General features: G+C 36.5%; 1 protein-coding gene across 20 annotated transcripts in view; it reads left to right on the top strand.

Annotated features, from left to right (window-relative positions):
• Positions 1-19,730, top strand: part of SYT16 (synaptotagmin 16) — a 245,608-nt gene that overhangs the window by 141,538 nt on the left and 84,340 nt on the right. For 11 of the 20 annotated variants that reach the window (XM_041759535.1, XM_041759527.1, XM_041759526.1 and 8 more), the window contains one exon: positions 2,572-3,235. The exons of the other annotated variants lie outside the window; for them this stretch is intronic. In XM_041759535.1, the coding sequence (XP_041615469.1) occupies positions 2,716-3,235 (520 nt within the window). In that variant the 5' untranslated portion in view covers positions 2,572-2,715. The remainder of the gene's footprint in view (positions 1-2,571; positions 3,236-19,730) is intronic. 20 annotated transcript variants of the gene reach the window in all.

Here is a 19,730-nt window from a genome sequence, read left to right as displayed (position 1 = left end):
ATTCTGGGCATGGAACCACTTCTTTTCTGTTCACAATTACCCTTGGTGAGGATGATCAAAATCTGTGATAAAGCAATGGCTCAGGAATTTGATAATTATCCCCCCTATAGAAACAATTCTTTAGTGTTTACTGTTTAGTCATTTTCTATGTTTAAAATGACCTTACATAAACATTTTTATAATTAAAATGGAATTCTAATTAAAATGATAAAGAAATGTGATATAGCCCCTGGGAATATATCAATGACATTCCTTTCATCTTTATTGGTTGTTACTAATATTAAAAAAATTTATTGAGAATTGACTACATGCTTAGAACACTTCTTTGCACTGTGGATAAGCTAGAGAATAAAACATACGGTCCCTGCCCTCTAGATATGTCTATTCTAGAGGAGGAGACAGGCAATAAAAGTAATAGAAGTTCAGGTAATGGCGAGCAAATCTAGAGGAAGGACCGAAGCTTGGAAGACTTGAGATGGAAACCAACTAGTTATGTAACATCTGGGGAAATTAGAGTGTAGGAAAGGTTATCACCATACAAAGCACAATGGAAGTCTTCATAGACTGAAAGGTATCAGAACTTGGAATGGAAGGAATCAAAGGGGGCAGTGTTGAAGAGAGAAATTCACAATCGTGAGTCTAGAGTATTGAACACTTGTAGCAGTAGAAGTGATGTGCTAGGTTTTGATGGCTGAATTTGAGATTTTGGTGAAATGCCCAAGTGTAGCTATATCCTTAGATCAGCATTTCTCAAACTCTGGTGTGTGTCAGAATCACCTGAGGAACATGACAAAAATAAAAAGATTCAGGGCCTATTCCTTTAACCCATCTGAGCCTCTTTCTTTCTTTCTTTCTTTCTTTCTTTCTTTCTTTCTTTCTTTCTTTCTTTCTTCTTTCTTTCTTTTTCTTTCTTTCTTTCTTTCTTTCTTTCTTTCTTTCTTTCTTTCTTTCTTTTTCTCTTTCTCTTTCTCTTTCTCTTTCTTTTCTTTTCTTTTCTTTCTTTTTTTTCTTTTAGCTTACCAGGTGATTCTCATACAAAGTTTGTTATCACTAGCTTAGATGACAAGAGATACAAGCCTGTATAAAGGGATTGAACTATAGGCTGGTGATATATATTTTAGAGTTAAAAAAACACAGTGTTGAGTCTTATGGATGGGTCAGCTCTTGCAGCTGATTGAATATGAAGGGGCAGGAGGAGTAACCATAGGAAAATGAATGGTTGCATATATGTACTTGGTGGGAAGTCAAGGGAAGAGCCTGAAAGACAGACTCATGAATTATTTAACATAAAGGAAAAGTGCAGAGAGCTCAGTTTCCCCTTAATTGGAATGTGGGCTCCATAGGGACAGAGATCTCAAGGTTATCTTATACTTGGCATTGTGCCCAGAACTTAATAGGCACTTAATCAATATTTGTTTATTGATGAATCAATGCAGGCATGAATGGCTATTACAAAAGATAAAAACTAAAAAGAAATTCTTAGGAAAATGTAAGCAATCCTATTAATTGCAGTACTGGAGGTCAAGAAGGCTGAAACATATAGGAATGCTGGTAGACTGAATCAGAAGAAAGCTTTTTTTTTTATAAAAGAGATGGGGTAATTAAGCGCAAGCAGTGAGTTTACGCTCTGTTGACATTATAAAATTCATCTTGAGCTGTTGATGAGCATTGTAAGGGCACTAAGATATATATATATCATATATATATATATATATATATATATTATTTCCACACTCACATACAATACACATACCTATGCAAATACATGTATGTATATGTTTGTATGTGTTTGTATGAGTGTATATGTGCAAAAGTATAGATGTTTAGGTCCAGAATCTTCATTGTGCCTTGTTGCTCTGATGATGTCCTATAGCTGCCTCCTTTAGGTTGTGAATTTGGGGGAAGGAGGGTGTCTCAGGAGTCTTCCAGGTTGTGGAGGGTTATCTTCAGGAGGTTAGAACATAGACAAAGGCAACAAGATGCTAGGATCATGTCTCCAGTAAGCTGCATATTCCACTTGTCGCACTGTTTTTTAGTGGTTCTTTGGTCCTCAAGAATAGATATGATTTGTAGAAATTGCATAAAAATATACAGTCTTACTTTAAGATCTGTTAAAAGCTTTTTAATTCCAGGCACACATTTCCTTTTGAAAGGATAAATCTTTGTGTCATGAAGCAGAGATGCTTATTAGCCTGCTCGCTGGGATCTGCAGGTTCGTAGATGAAGCATCCAACCTTTCTTGTATTTTGAAATGTCATATCCAACCTCTTAATGAAGATTCATTTATCCTTTTCACACTGTTAAGTATAGTCTATGTGGGGATCGACTTCTCAGTCCACATGAAGAGAGCCCATTACTGCTGATGAAAGTTTTGCACATGCCTGAGCAGGTGAATACGCATTGAAGTAATCTACATTTAGACTTGCACAGTAATTTTTATTTAGCTACTTTCAGATTTCAATGATGATCTCTTTTAGTCCCTGAATGTTGTTTGACGTTGATTACAGGTATCGGTAGTGGGTCTGAGGTTGTTACTGTAATAGGTGTAAGTATTTCTTTCCTCTGTTTCAGCTGAGAAGTTTTGAGAGTGAACTATTCACAGCCATTAAGAGACCTCCAATTTAATTTGTCATCACGCTTATTCTATAGTTCACATTAAGTCCAGAGTACTGAAGGAGCTGAACAAGTCGACTTGTAGACATCAGATAGCTGGCCATGGTTTTGGCCATGGCGTCTCAGGATGCTCAGAACTTCTTCCAGCCTCTCTCTTCCTGGATATCTCGGGTTTATGAAGCTCTCCAGCAAGCAGGAGATATGTTATCTGCTTCGCTGGTTAACTTAAGCAAACAAGACTCTAAATTGAGTGACAAGCTAGACCAGGACTTAGATGATATTCAGATTCAGAAAGCTTACTTTGAAGATGAAGAACAAGGCAATGATTGGCGTCAAGAGGATGCAAATCCCTTGTTTCTTGAAGTGGATCATTTCTCCTGTTGTAATAGTGAGCAGGACTCTGCCCAAAGTTTGAGCCCCAGACTTAGCCAACATGCAAAGGACTCATGTTCCATAATGTCCCAGTGGCCCAGTCAGACCCTTGATGACCAAAAGCTACCACATGTGCTTTCTTCTATTGCTGAGGAAGAACATCACCTTGAAAAGCAAAGGAGTGACCTTCAACACAGCTTTAACAGCCAGCTCTCTGGTATTTTAGAAAATGTTAATGGAAAAAAGCAAGGTAAGGGAGCCAGTGATCATTTTCTCTGGGTTCTTCCAAAGGGCATTTCTACTAATCTTATTTTTTGACTTGTTTTAGTTATCATATGAATTTTATTTTCTCTCTCTCTTTATACCTTTCAACATGCTGGCTTCTTATTGAGAAATGTTCTTCTTAGGAATATTTTCAACATATAAAACTATGGGAGACCCTTATTTGTGGGCTCCATATTTCAGAACAATAGTTCAGATCAAATAAAATTGTTAAAACAAGTCGATGGGTTCTGTTTGAGAAGCCCTTGTGCATATGTCATGCTTTTTAAAATATCTTTTAAAATGTTCTCTTTTTTTCACTAGGTTAGGAATCTCTAGATGTTACTATATTATTCAGTGTGAAATCCTGTGCAAAAAGCCATACTTGTTGCAAAAATTTTAGTTGATAACACTCCAAGAACACTTTTCACAGTGTTTCACTGAGACGTGATGTGAGATGACAGTAGATAGGAAATCTTTGAAATAAGAATAGCTTGATTTTCTTTAAGCCTTGAGTGGAAAGGACACATTTAAAACAAACTGTCTTTAGAGCTTTATCCTGTCAGATATCCTGAATATAGTGAAAATGTAATTGACGCTATAAAAGTAGCTGTAGTATGTCCTGGCATGAATTTTTCAGGCTTCTAATGCCTGAAGTAAGGACATCCCACTTGGTTGAGAGGACAGAGATGGCTGATATGCCAAGAAAGGTGTTGGGTGTGTATTTGTGATGTGTAGTTGTAATGCATACATCTCTCACAAAGATTACTGGATCTTTTATGTGACAGAAAGGTGAAGTCATTAATTCTTTTCTTTTTAAAGGGAGCAGATTTTCTGGGATATTTCGAAGCTTCTTCATCCATTTTCAGGGATTCCTCTTAGCTTTTTCTTTTTAGGGAAACATTTTATCAAGATACATGAAGCCTTAGAAAATGAGGAAACATCATTTCATATTATTTTTATAGTATTTTCTTGATACTTTTACTTAATGTTGAAATGCTAGAATAAAATGGTAAAAACAGGGTAGGATAGGCTGATATTCTTTCTGAATCTGATAAACTTATAAATAAATGCAATTTCAAGTCTTTAAAATTATCTGTAGAGATAATTCTAGAAATATCTGGGCATCCAGTAGGATTTCTTAGATTTGATTGGAAATTTCTATTCCTATTTTAGAAAATTCCTGCTAAAGTTGAACTATATTAAAAACTATTAATGTGAATTTGGCTTAATAATTACTTAATATTAGGTTTTTAAAATGTTTGTAATAAAACAATTATATTCACTTGTTTATTCACTAGGTTGTAGCCTCTTGGGAGGCAAGGACCACACCATAAGTTAATTTTTGTATCCTTAACATCAAGCACAATGTTAGGTATGTAACAGGACACCAAATAATAATGATGGAAGCTTTCCTTCACAAGGAAAGCTAACTAATCTCACTTTACAGTTGAGAAGATTGATGCTTAGAGTGTTAGAGAATATGCCCAAGATCCATATTTAAAAAGAGGCACAGCTCAGGGAGTCTGATTCTAGAGTTTATACATATTCTGTCTTTTTTTCTCCTCCTTCTCAAGGTATAATTTACATATGGTGAAATTCACTCTCATTAGTATATGGTTCTGTGAGTTTTTAACACACTGTTTTGTAATCACTGCTACAATCAAGGTATAAACAGTTCTATCACCTCAACAAATTCAAGTCCCTTTGTACTCATTTCCCTATCTCCAGCTCCTAGCAATTGCTAGTATATTTTCTATCATTTTGTCTTTTCCAGAATGCTATATAAATGGAAATATGCAGATGGTAGCCTTTTGAGTCTTGCTTCTTTTATAATGCAGTTACAGTAATGCATTTGAAATCTATCCATGTTTGGATACATGTGTGTTTTAGTAGTTCACTTTTTTTAAATTGCTGAGTAGTATTCCATTGCATGAATGCACCATAGTTTGTTGATCTACTCATCAGTTGAGGAATATTTGGGTGGTTTCCAGTTTTTAACAATGTAAATAAAATTGCTATAAACAGTCACAAAACAGTTTTGGTGCAAATGTAAGTTTTCATTTCAATTAGGTGAATGCCTAGGAGTGGGATTGTTGGGTCCTATGGGAGGTATATGTTTAACTTTATAAAAAAAAATTCTACCATTTTCTGAAGTACCATTTACATTCCCAAAGTAATGTGTGAGATTTCTAGTCACTCATATCCACACCAACACTTTGTAGCATGTTATTATAAAAAATTTTTTAGCCATTCTCATAGGTATGTAGTGATTTTGTCTGTTTTATTTTGTAGTTTCCAGCATAAAGGCCTCATTCTATTTTGTTAGATTTATACCTAAGTAATTCCTTCTTTTTGGATTCTATTGTAAATAGTACTTTTTTAAAAAAACAGATTTTATTTATTCATCAGAGGCACAGAGAGAGAGACAGACAGACAGACAGACTGGCAGAGACACAGGCAGAGGGAGAAGCAGGCTCCATGCAGGGACTCCAGTATCACGCCCTGGCCAAAGGCAGGTGACTCCAGGATCACGCCCTGGGTCAAAGGCAGGTGCTAAACCGCTGAGCCACCCAGGGATCCCCTGTAAATAGTACTTTCATAACTTTCAATTTGAAACCGCTGCTTACTAATATATAAAAATTCCATTGACCTTTGTATATTGACCTTCTATCATGTAATCTTCCCAAACCCACTGATTATCATTCTGATACCTTTCCCAAAATATTGGGATTTTTCTCCATAGAAAATTATATAATTAGTGTGCAAAATGACAGTTTTATTTCTTCCTCCCCAATATTCATTTCTATTATTGATGTATCTTGACTGATTACACTATATTATGTTGAATAAGAGTGGTAAAAGTAGTTATCTTTGCTTTGATTCTGAGCTTAGTGGAAAAACTTTGTCTTTCATTATTACCTAGTATTTAGGTGTAGGTTTCTGTAGATGCTCTTTATTATATTGAAGAAGTTCCTTTTTATTTCAATTTGTTGAGAGTTTTCATCAAAAAGGAATTCTGTCAAATGCTGTTTTGCATATATTAGGATAACTATGTAATCTTTCTTGGTCAGTGTTGAAATGAATTGCACTGATTACTTTTTGAGTATTGAATATGTTTTGCATACCTGGGATAAAATCCACTTGGTCATGGTATACTGTTCTTTTCACGTATTGTTGAATTTGATTTGCTAGTATTTTGTTGAGGTGTTTTTCTTTTTTTTCCCATCTATTTTCATTAAGATATTAGTCTGTATTTTTCTTGTATTGTTTTTGTGTAGTTTTGGTATTTGTGTAATGTTGGCCTCATAAAATGAATTGTGAAATGTTTCTCCTTCACGGTGGCCTGGAAAATTTCTTATTAAATAAGCATTACTTATTTCTTAAAAGTTTGCTACAATTTTCCAGTGAAACCTTCTGAACCAGAAATTTTGTGTGTGTAGTGGGGTGTTTGGGTGGGGGGTGGATATTTTGAAATACAAATTTAGTTTCTTTAGTATGTATAGGATTATTCAAGTTAAATGTTTTTTTCTTGAGTGATTTTATGCAGTTTGTGTTTCTCAAGAATTTTTAAATTTCATCTATGTTATTAAACTTATAGACAGTATTTCCTTGCTATCTTTTTAATGTTTGTAGAGATTACAGTGATCTCCCTCTTTATCTCCTGATATTGGTCATTCTTGTCTTCTTGTTTTGCAGAGGGTGTGGTCTAAGTAAATGATTATCTAATTTCTCTATTTTTTTTCAAGGAACTAGTTTTTGGTTTTATTAATTTTTCCCTATTGTTTTTCTGTCCCTAATTTTATTGATTGTTGCTGTTATCTTTATTTTTGTTCTTCCTTCTGCACCTATTGGTTATAATTTGTCCTTTTTTCTAATATAATTATTTAATGTATAATTTTTTCCTAATAATTGCTTTATCTGCATCCAAAAATTATTAATATGTTGTCATTCTATTAAAAATATTTTCTAGTTTCCCATTGACTTCCTCTTTGATGCCTAGTTTATTTTAAAATATGTTGGAAATATTCCAAGTACTAGGAATATTTTAGATAATTTTCTGTAACCAATTTCTAGTTTAACTTAGTTATAATCTGAGTACATATATTACATGATTTTGGTTTTTTAAATTAATTAAGCTTTGTTTTATCACTCTGAATATGTTCTGACTTGTTGGATATTTCCTGTGTACTTGAAAAAGACTGTAAAAAGACTTGTGTGTTTTTTGCTGTTGTTGGGCACGGTGCTCTATAAATTACTTCAAGTTTTTTGAGGCTGTTTTTTCAGATTTTTTTATATACTTATTTTATCTACTAATTTTGCCAATTGATATTGTTCTGTTGATTACTGACAGAAAAGTATTGCAGTCTCTAATTCTTGTGGATTTGTCTATTTCTCTTTAGAGTTCTATCAGTTTTTGCTTCATGTAAAGCTCTGTTGTCAATTGTATACACATTTTAGAAATATGTGTCTCCTTGATTAATTGGTCATTATATTATATACCTTTTTTATCCCTAAAGTCAATTTTGATATTAATGTGGCTACTCCAGCTTTCTTTTGATTAGTGTTGGTGTGATATATTCTTTTTTATTCATTAACTTTATTTTTTTTTAAGTTTAAAGATGTTATTTGTTTATTTGAGAGAGAGAGAGGGATAGCACAGCAGAGGGGGAGGGACAGAGGAAAAGGGAGGAGCAGACTCCCCACAGACCAGGGAGCCTGACACTGGGCTCTATCCCAGGATCCTGAGATCCTGAGATCATGACTTGAGTGGAAGGCAGATGCTTAATGACTGATGTCACCCAGGTGACAAAATTAGATAATCATTTACTTAGACCACCCCTTATTCATTAACTTAAAATTTTCTTTATACTTATAGTGGGATTCTTGTACATAGCATAAAGTTGGGTCTTATTTTTTTAATACAATCTGACAAATTTTCAGGGTTAATTGGTCTCTCTCACTGTTATTTGGTCTTAACTTTATATTTAAGTAATTATTGATATTGTATTAAAATCTGTCATCTTGTTAGATTATTTCCTATTTGTTTCATCTGTTCTTTGTTTTTTCTTATTTTTTGTTTCACATCTTTTGAATTGAGTATTTTTAAGATTCCATTTCATCTCCATTCTGGGCAGAGGGAGAAGCAGGCTCCCTGCAGGGAGCCCAATGTGGGACTCGATCCCCAACTCTGGTATCACTCCATGAGCCGAAAGCATATGCTCAACCCCTGAGCCACCCAGGCATCCTGATATACTAACTTTTATACATGCAGTGCTCAATACAATGAGCTGGTTTGCTTTAGATAGTTGGTTGTCTCTCTGAATTATTAAAATAAGAAAAAAAGAATTTTATATTTACTTCATTTATGCTGTTTGAAGCTCTTTAGCTTGTGCATATATGCTGCTAATAAATTATCTTAGTTGATTGTCTGAAAAATATTTATTTTTCAATGTATTTCAGCAAGGTATGGAATTCTGAGTTGACACTTATTTTCCCAGCACCTTAAGGTTTTCATTTCACTGTCTTATAGCTTGCACAGTTTCCTGAGAAGTATGCCTAATTCTTACTTTTGTTCCTTTGCATGTAATGTATCTTTTTTCTATTAAATACCTTCAAGATTTTGTGTTTATCTGTGGTTCTCAGCAGCTGTATCTAGGGGTGTGAGTATGTATGTGTGTGTGTTCTGGTATTCATTTTTGTGTGTGTGTGTGTGTTCTCTGACCTTTTTTGTGTCTATGGTTTAGTGAGTTTCATTACTTCTGGAAAATTTTTGGCCATCATCTTTTCAAATATTGATTCTAATACATTCTCTTTTGCTCCTCTCTCTAGTATTCCAGTTACACAAATATTAAACCTTTTTTTTTAAAGATTTTATTTATTCATTCATGAGAGACAGAGAGAGAGAGAGGCAGAGACACAGGGAGAGGGAGAAGCAGGCTCCATGCAGGGAGCCTGATGTAGGACTTGATCCCAGGACTCCAGGATCAGGCCCTGGGCTGAAGGCAGGTGCCAAACCACTGAGCCACCCAGGGATCCCCAATATTAGACCATTTGATATCATTCCACAGCTCCTGAGTATTCTTTTTCCTTCATTCTTTTTTCCTTTTTGAATTTTAGTTAGGTAGTACAATCTAATATCATACATTCTTCAAGTTTACTAATATTTTCTTTGTGTCAGTTCTGATAATGAGTCCACTGAAAGCATTCTTCATCTCTGTTATCATATTTTTTAATTTCTATCATTTTGATTTGATTTTTAAAAGAATAATTTCAGTCTTCTTTGCTGAAGTTCTCCATGAGTTTTTGTGTGTTCCCCCTTTTCCCACTGTGGCTTCTAACATATTAATTATAGTTATTTTAAATTTCCTGTCTGATAATCCCAACATCTGAGTCATCTCTGAGTTTGGCTTTTTTGATTGCTTTGTCTATTGATAGTGTATATTTCCTTTCTGTTTATTTTGCTTGTCTTGTAATTTTTGACTCAAAATCAAACATCATAGGTAGGGAATGTAAATAATATTTCTGTCTGGAAATAGGTTAGTCTTTCTAATGCTCAGAGAGGGTTGAGTCAATTTAATCAGAATTAGATTTGGGTTTGGGCTTTGTTGTTATTACTAATTTCAGTGCTATATAGGCTTCAAATTTTTCTATTATTACATTATGTTTAGGGTAGGGGCTTGTTTTCTACAGAGTTTTGTAAAATCTGCCCAATCCTCAGCTTGAGTTTCCTCTTTTTGTCTGTGCCTCAGGAAGTGTCTCTTTTTTTAGGCTTTTATCCCTTTTCCAGAAGGAGTCTTCTCTGTTATCTATTACTTGGTATTTGCTAATGTGGTGTGGTTGTGTTGGAAATTTCTGTTTTCTGCTGTTTGGGAGCAGCCTGTTTTAGGCAGGTCTTATGTCCCGATGTCTTAGGGTTAGGGCCTTCTCAGTAATCCTGCCTCCCCACAGTGGTCTGACCCCGACTTCTTTCTGCCCCTACCCCAGAGGTGGAAGTTTTTATTTTGTTTTATTTACTCACCTTTAATGGTGAATGAAGGGAGAAAGGCATTCCTTTTGGAGGAAATGGCATGAACACTAGACATGTGGACAAGTCTGACATTTTTAGGGTTGGAAAATGAGGCTAGATCTTAGCGTGCAATTAGGAAGGTTTTTGTTTTTCTATGTTAAGGATTTAGCTTTTATTTTGTAAACATTTAGGAATCTCAAAAATACTCTAATCACAAGTGATACCAACAGAGCCTTGTTTTATTTATTTTATTTTTTTTTAATTTTTTTAATTTTTATTTATTTATGATAGTAACAGAGAGTGAGAGAGAGAGAGAGAGGCAGAGGCACAGGCAGAGGGAGAAGCAGGCTCCATGCACCGGGAGCCCAATGTGGGATTTGATCCCAGGTCTCCAGGATCGCGCCCTAGGCCAAAGGCAGGCGCCAAACCGCTGCGCCACCCAGGGATCCCCAGAGCCTTGTTTTAGAAGGATAACTCTAGCACCAGTTTAGAGGCTAATTTGGGAGAAATAATGTATGTTAGGGAGGTATTGTAGTAATTTGTAAGAAGAAATAGTGTCTGAAACAATATGAATATATATATATATATATATATATAGAGAGAGAGAGAGAGAGAGAGAGACAGAGACAGAGAGAAATAGTTGACATTATTTTCATGACAAAATGATGTCATCAAAAAGGCATCTAAAAGAGTCTTTGACAGGGCTCTGACAGAGCAATGGGGCATTGGCTTATTACAGTGGAGGCAGAAGTCCAAGTTTCCCTTTTGGCCTCCTTTACTCTTGAAGGGGTGCTCCTCATTAATGTTGGGTTGGAATGGGAGCTCTTTCTTTTCCTTCCCAGTGATTTCCACTGAGTTGAAGGTAGTTTTATTACTCTTAGGTGATGTTGAAAATCGTGTCTCCACTAGAGCTCCTCTGATACCACCCAAGTTGGAAGTGGCAGGAGTGCCTCAATACTTTCAGGTGGGGGTCCAGGCTCCTCATGTGGACTATTCTGATACTATAGAAGTGGAGGATACTCATTACTGGCTATCAAAAAGGAAAGTCCTGGATCCCTACTTTGCCTTCTCTGGCACCCTCTGGTGGGGGTATTTGGTTGCCTCATTACATCCTGGTGAGGATGGAAGTCTAGGCTTCCCATTTGGACTTTGATGGCCTGGATCATGGTAGGTAACAGTTATTTTCTGTGCTGTTTGTCTAGAGTAGAACATTTATTGTCTAAGAGTTTTCTGTTTTGCTAGAGTGCCCCTTCCCGGGTCCTTTGCATAGAGAGAATAGGCTATTTTTGGGGCCTTTGTTACCTGTGTCTGTTAGAATTTCTGGGTTGCCAGTTTCTTCAGCTTTTTTTTTTTTTTTTTTTTTTTTTTTTTTTTTTTTTTTTTAGTTTCTTCAGCTTTATTCAGGGATATGTGTGGCAAACGAACCCAGGAAACTCACCCCCATATTGTTCCTTGAATTTCATGTCACTGACCAGTCTGCCATCTTCTCTGTACCTTTTAGTCTTCTTATCTTTGTTTTATATATAGTGTCTAGGGCTTTTGATTGTACTTAGGGGGAAGAATAGGGGAAAAGACATCTATTCTATCTTCCTGGAAGTGCAAGTCTTCAGATTAGTCCTTAACAGCATTGTGACTAAATCTCACCCACTTCTCTCCATTTCACAGTGAAAACAAGAGCAATAGGAAATGATAAAGGGAGACATGTATCTATTGGTCAATATGGGGAGAAACACTTCTCTAAAAGGAGAGGTTTTGTCTGATGGCTGTTCTCACTTAATCAAATGCTTATTGAAGTCTACCATGTACAAAGCACTGGGGAATGGACTACTATACACAAGTATAAGCCATGGGGCCTCACCAGATTATTGAAAAGCTTATACCATTTGTTTGATACATTCTAGAAGATGAACAGATGGTTTTTGTTTTTGTTTTTGTTTTTGTTTTATTTATTTATAATAGTCACACACAGAGAGAGAGAGAGGCAGAGACACAGGCAGAGGGAGAAGCAGGCTCCATGCACCGGGAGCCCGATGTGGGATTCGATCCCGGGTCTCCAGGATCGCGCCCTGGGCCAAAGGCAGGCGCCAAACCGCTGCGCCACCCAGGGATCCCTGAACAGATGTTTTTAATGGCTATTGGTGGCAGTGAGAGGGGGGATGCAGCAGAGATTTGGAATGAGACAGTCCCATTGGCCCAGTTCACTCATGACTTTATAGGTGGGGGAGCTTTACTAAGTTGCCTCTGGGGAACTTCCATCTTTGTCTTTCTTCCTGATGTGATATATCCCACTAATTTACTTCAAATGCTTTATAACCGGTGAACAAAAACCCTTATTCCTCTTTTCTCAAAATATTTACATGCCCTGAGCACCTATGAAACCAGGATTCTTAGCTGTATGATTATTAAATACTTCTTTTGGGGTGTGTGGATTCTACCTGTTTGGTAGCAGTCTTAAATTATCATCACGTGTTCATTTTTTTTTTCTTTTATACGAACGGATCACGGCAGCTGCAGTACATGGCTGCTTTGCAGTCTATTAAAGAGATGTATTTGGAGATACTCTAAGAAAAGGTGGCATTTTAATCAGTAATTTATATGCATTTTTTAAAAAGCCTTGTCAAGCCTGCTTTTCCCATTTAACCTTGAATTCTTTTCATAACATTGTATCTTGATTTTATGTTCCTTAATGTGCCATATTTTTCTCCACAATAGATTTTAAGCTAAATTGGCCCAAAACAAGAGGGATGCTGAATGCTTTTTGTAACCATGGAAACATTTCTGGGCACTTGCTGAGGATCTGGTTGCCAATAGTAATGTAACAGAGAAAAGAGATACACTTCATTTAGCAGTTGCCTATGATTAAGAGGCAGATAGACTCCTTATAGTGCCATCTCAAGATAGGTTTTTTGGTTTAAAGACCCAAATCCAAAACACCAGCTTCTCAGTCAAGAAGCAGTTATGACACCTTTGATATGTGATGGGAAAGAGTTCTAATTGCATTTAAAAATCATCTTTGTTTTCAGTTTTTCACCTCATACTTTTTTTTGAGGCTGTTTTTTAACCACATGTATTTGTTTCCAAGAAATATGCTCACTATTTCCTGAAATAGCTTGCTAATGGAATTAATGTGTTCCAAGTACACTGGCATATAGAACTTCAGAAACACTCTTGGCTAGATGGAATGAATTAAAAAAAAAAAAAAAACCAGAACAGCAGGCTTTGGAATCATGGTGATACAATTTGACTTTCCAGTCAGATTATGAGGCTAATATAACATGAAAAGGAAAATCCTACAGGGTTCTTAGTCGCTGGTTGGTCTCAAGCTTTTATGGATTGGAGGTATTTTGTGTTGTCAGTGTTCTTAGGATTGCTTGTGGCAATTGAGACTAAATGTATCAGGAAATATAATGCGATTGATTTATAAATCATACAGGCTTCATTTCTTTTCTATAGGACATGTTACTGCACATGAAGTGTAGCATCCTGCCTTTCCTTTATTTGCAATACAGGAACTTTGCTTTTGCACTGCACAAGTGCTTTCTTGAAAGTAAAACTATCCCTAATTAAATTTGTCTTCATTCATTAGTCCTTCATTTGCTAGCACATACCATCATGTTCCTTGGTTATCCAGACTGTCCATGAGTATTCTGCAAAATCTTCAGAATTTGTTCTCTAAAAACCTTTTGAAGTTAATTTTGATACATTGACTTGCATGTTTTAGAAAAGATAGGTATTAATGAACATGCTAGGATCTGACATACAATTGTCAGAGCCTTGACAGTGAAGGCAAGGAGATTTTTATTGCCACTGTTATTTATTTTGCAATTTTGTGTCATTTTTAAAGGAAATTTTAGGCTTGTAACAAAATCTTATATGGACAGAAGTTAGAACATATGACTTATCCAAATGGTCATAATGTGTATTCAATTTTTACCACAATTTCTGGATGCTACTACAATAGAATGCTTGAACACTTTGAAGACAGGTTTAAAATGAGGAAGTAAAGTCCATTTTCTGTTTTCCCATTCTTACCATCGTTAGGGATAGATTAGAAGGATTAGAGGTAAGTTATACTACAAATAAGCTTAAGTTCCATTTTTCCAATTCCCAAGAAACCACAGATTTTTCTTTTTTAGAAAAGACTTTTTTGATATATATATAGAGAGTGCGTGCATGTGGACAGGTGAGATTGGGAAGATCAGAGGGAGAGAATCTTCAAGCAGAAATCCCTGCTGATTAGGGAGCCCAACACAGGGCTCATTCTCATGACCCTGAGATCAGGGCCTGAGCTGAAACCAAGTGTCTGATGTCCACCCAACTGAGCCACCCAGGCACCTCCAGACATTTCTCTGTAATAATGAAATTACTTGATAATAAAATAGTTCAGTAGTAAAAAAAACTTGAGTCTTCCTTGCCTTGAGACTCAGACAGTAATAGAGCCAGGTGACTCTTTTTTGCAATTATCTAGCCTACTGGGGAGGAAGCCAGAGCCAGTTATAAATTTAATAAGATCTTTTGTTTATTTACTATCTTGTTTCTTCTTGCTGAGGGAGATTCTAACCTGTGTGTTTCTTTGTTGTTTACTCATCCTTTAAGATGCCATTACTATCTTTCCCTCTTCTATTCATCTTTCTTTGGCAAATCCCCTTTTTCTCTTGCCTGGTACTCTTGTCAGAAATCCATCTCTGAGGGATCCCTGGGTGGCGCAGCCGTTTGGCGCCTGCCTTTGGCCCAGGGCGCGATCCTGGAGACTGGGATCGAATCCCACGTCAGGCTCCCGGTGCATGGAGCCTGCTTCTCCCTCTGCCTATGTCTCTGCCTCTCTCTCTCTCTCTCTCTCTCTCTCTCTCTGTATGACTACATAAATAAATAATTAAAAAAAATTAAAAAAAAAAAAGAAAAAAAGAGAAATCCATCTCTGAGGGTCTTGTTTCTGAAGAAGAGCCTTATAATGGGGTTTCTGATTTGTGATGATGAGTTTTTCTTCCCTTGAGCTCCTGTTAATTATGCTCAGGGGGTGGTCCTGACCACTGCTAATGGAGTTTTTAGTGCCCTTACATTTCCTAGTTTTTAAATTTATGAAACATTTCAAAACTATATTCAAAACAACTATAGCATGGCATAACAAATACCCACAAATCTACTACTTAACTTTGCCTAACTTTGCCACATCTTAAGGTTTTGCCATATTGAAGTGACATTTATTTTACAGAAGTCATCTAGGACCAATGTAAATAGAACTCCCTGTGAACTCGTCTCTTTACTTTCTCTTCTCTCTTCACTAGGAGTAAAACAAATCTAGATTTGGAGGCATGATTCCCAGTGTGTTTTTATTCTTTTGCTGCAAGTATTTGTTTCTATAGATTTTTCGCAACATAATTTTGTATGTTTTAAAACACTACAAATGGTATGAAATTAAGCATGTTATTCTACAACTTGTTTTTGCTTCCCACCCAATGCAATGCTTTTGAGTTATTCAGACACATGTAGATTTATTTTAACTGTTTTATAGTAGTCCACTATATTAAGTAACATGCCATTTATACATTTATATGGATCTAACTGATCCATTTAAAAAATTTAGTCTATTAACATAGAGTGCAATATTGGCTTCTGGAGTAGAAATCAGCAATTCATCATAATTTATCCATTAATTTTTAAATTTTAAAAAATATTTTGTTTATTCATGAGAGACAAGTGAGAGGCAGAGACATAGGCAGAGGGAAAAGCAGGCTCCCCTAGGGGAGTCTTCCTTGGGGGACTTGATCCCAGGACCCTGGGATCACGCCCTGAGCCAAAGGCAGATGCTCAACCACTGAGCTACCCAGGCGTCCCAATTTATTCATTCTTATGAACATTGAATTTATCTCCAAATTTTCACTATTATGAATAATTCTGCAACATGAATGTATCTTTGGGCACATTTACTGGAGATTCTTTAGATGGCATGTATAAAGGAGATGAACTATTCTGAGCCCCTTACTTTAGCTAGGTAATTTCTTCCTGGGTTGAGGTCCTTGAATAGATTCCTTGGTCCTCCTCCACTTTTCCTTAAGGTGGTTCATACTGGTTCTGTAACCAAGAGATTCATAACCAATACTATGCTGAAGGCATTAAAAGAATATAAAAGCTGTGTGTGTTTTCCGTAGCAAGTTTAAATATTGAATGAGAACATGGGTAGTGATATCAAATTTTAGGGGGGTTACAAGCTCTTTTGAAACTTTAACAAAAGTTATGAAACTACTTATTCAAAAAACATACACATGATCTTTTAAAACATTTTTTATAATGAAATTTCATGGGTTCATGGACCATGTGAAGTTCATCTGTGATACTCTAAAGTCTGTAAGGTTTACAAAAAAGAGCTAGTGATAATACAGTCAGGAGTCAACCACTATACCATTTCATTTGAAGTTTTACTTTTCCCCTAAGAAAATAAAATTGAAGAAATACATTAGGGTTTGTGTTGTTCTTAAGCTGTTCTCTCTATGCTCCAATCTATTCTGCTATGTCCTGCTTTGGATCTTGGGGCTGGAATTCTGCAAACTATACTTCCTTTTAGTATAGGAATGCCCCATAGGGGCATTTTCCTATGTTGTGCTGAAAGAAGTGGTGGAGGGATATTGGAAGATGGGAGGAAGGGAGAAAGGACTTGCTTTTTCCTGCTTCTCCTCACTGTTGCTGTTACTGGAATCCCAGAAGAGCCCTTCACACTGCTGTCAGCAGTTTGGGTTCCAGTTTCCACTTTCTTTCAGCATTCCAGAACCAGCCTCATGATACCTTACTCAGAGGTGACAACTTTATCCAGGCATTTTACCCTCCCCAGAGCCCAGACTTGGTGGGGCTCCTCTTCTGAGATCCTGAACCACCAGCAACAGCCCAGTGATACCCCATCTCCTACATCCAATATCCAAGTCTCATATCCATTGGGCCTCATCTCTGAGCTTCTAGTTCCAATAACCTTGACTGCTTCCCTTTACTTCTCTAGCTGCAGGGGTGGTAGCTGCTTCCTGCAGTTATAATCTCTGAGCTATTTCCATGTTCTTCTTTCTATTCATTCAATACCCAATAGCTATAGAACCAATTCTCTATATTAAGTTCCCTCTATTGAAATGGCTGTTGTGATTTTTGTTTTCCAAGCTGAACCTTGACCAATATAGTAATTAAAGTATTGTCCAAACAGTTGTATAGATTTTGAAGTAGTCCATATTAATTATGGAAGATCTAGAATGTGCGTGTGAACTGGGACTTTGTGGAAATGATAGGTAACTGGTAAAATGAGCATCTAAGTCTTACCCATATTTGATATTCACCAGGCAAACAAATGTAGCATGTCAGATAATAAGTGCCATGCAGGAAAATAAAGAAGGTTAAGGGAGTAAAAATTAATCAGGAGAGTGGAATCTTATATAGGATGATCTTATATTTTATATAGAATAACCTGTATTTTTTAAAAGATAATTGATTTTTAAAAGATTTTATTTATTTATTTAAGAGACAGCATGCTAAAGAGAGAGTGCGAGCACACGAGCAGGGGGGAGGAGCAGAGGGAGAGGGAGAAGCAGACTTCCTGCTGAGCAGGGAGCCAGAAGACTGGGGCTCCATCCCAGGACCCCAAGATCATGACCTGAAGGCAGATGCTTAACAGACTGAGCCACCCAGGTCCCCAGAATGACCTGCATTTTATATGGGTGGTTCTATATTTTATATAGGTGGTGCTATATTTTATGTAGTATGACCTCTCCAGGAAGGCAGCAGTTAAGCAGAGCTGTGAAGGAAGTGAGAGAGTGAGCTATGCAAATATCTAAGGGAAGAGCATTGCCGACAGAGGGAAGGTAGTTGGGCAAACCATTGAGTAGGGTGAGAAGTGTGTTTGGCTGATTGACTGTAAAATGCAGCTTTGCCCAAGCTTATCAACATCTGGCCATCAGTAATACTGTCCAATTGTTATTCTGGAATTTTTGCTGTTTGAGAAATTTTCTGATGTCTCCTAAATCTTTTGCTTAAGGAGGTAGGTATGAGATTATCACAGGAGACATTCTTGTTCATGGGAAGACTTGAAAAACTTTTATATCATCTCAAAAATCAGTTTCTTTGTGGAGAAGGGATAAGAAGAAACATGAAGTTGAAATTTCAAGCATTACCTTCTTAAGCTGTAATGTCAGAGCCCATTTCAAAACCAAATTAGAACTCAGGTTCTTCTGGTTTTTATTCTTTTTTGATCCTGCAAAAAGTAGCCACTGCTAAACTTATGTATGAAAAATTGGAAAACTGTTTTCCTGCATTTAGACCCATAATGACACAGTGATTTTTATGTTAACCTGTGCTAGATCAGTTTGTATATAAACCATTATTTCTGACTCTTGATACTTCCCTTTGCAAGGCTGAACTTAACCATAAAATGGCATTGAGGCAATATTGCTTGTGTCCCAGTAACCATGCTGTTTTCATAATTGAAACAAATTCAAGTTATACTGGGAATTTCTCAATTTCTTATCAGTAAATAAAAAGAGAGACTGAACTCAAGTAATTGATAAATCTGGAGTGAATCTGGTTTCCTGAATTCTATCTAGGAGTTCAAATGTTATCTTTTGGGTTTTCTTCCCCTACCTCTAATCTTTTGTCTCTGCTTTCATCTGGACTGGCTCCATTCTTTGGCTCTGTGTGTAGTGACATGGTTGCCAGAAGCTTCAGGTTTATATCTTCTTGGATTATAATCCAATGGAAAAAGAGATGCCAATTTCTGACAATTTGAAAAAATAATTCTAGGATTAGCACTAATTGGTTTCTATTTACCTGGCTTGGCGTGGCTTGAATTATGTGGCAAACCTTAGAAATCAGGGAAATGTGATGCTCTTATTAGACCCATGTCAGATGTCATTCCTGGACATGGTATAGATAGAGCTTTACCAGAAAAATGGTCTAATCATGGAGGAAAAGTGATTTACCAGAAGAAAATTAGAATTTCAAAAGTTGGAAGAATAGATGTTGGGTGGCCAAACTGTTCTTTTGTTTTGTTTTGTTTTAAAGATTTTATTTTTTTATTCATGAAAGACACAGACAGAGAAAGGCAGAGACGTAGGCAGAGGGAGAAGCAGGCTCTAGGCAGGGAGCCTGATGTGGGACTTGATCCTGAGACCATGGATCATGCCCTGAGCCAGGGGCAGGTGCTCAACTGCTAACCCAGGCGTCCCCAAACTGTTCTGAACAGAAGATTCACAACAGCTGTGTTTCAGTTTCAAAAAGGAAAGAAAACTTTATCATTATTATAGAAGCCTAATAGAAACAGAAGAGGAAAGGAATTTACAAATAGATTAAGGTAGTAATAGGTAATGAATGAGAATAAGGCAAAGTTACATCAAATTGGGCACTTACAACATCCAACCTCCTCAGCTGGGGAAGCTCTGTGGAAACAGCCAGGCTGGAGTCCTGATTGAGAGGCCTGGGCAGAGAGTCTTCCCCTCACGTGAGACTT

This window comes from Vulpes lagopus, chromosome 6 (genome assembly GCF_018345385.1).
Source record: "Vulpes lagopus strain Blue_001 chromosome 6, ASM1834538v1, whole genome shotgun sequence".
NCBI classification, from domain to species: Eukaryota; Metazoa; Chordata; class Mammalia; order Carnivora; family Canidae; genus Vulpes; species Vulpes lagopus.
This window is presented reverse-complemented; position numbering and strand designations above follow the sequence as displayed.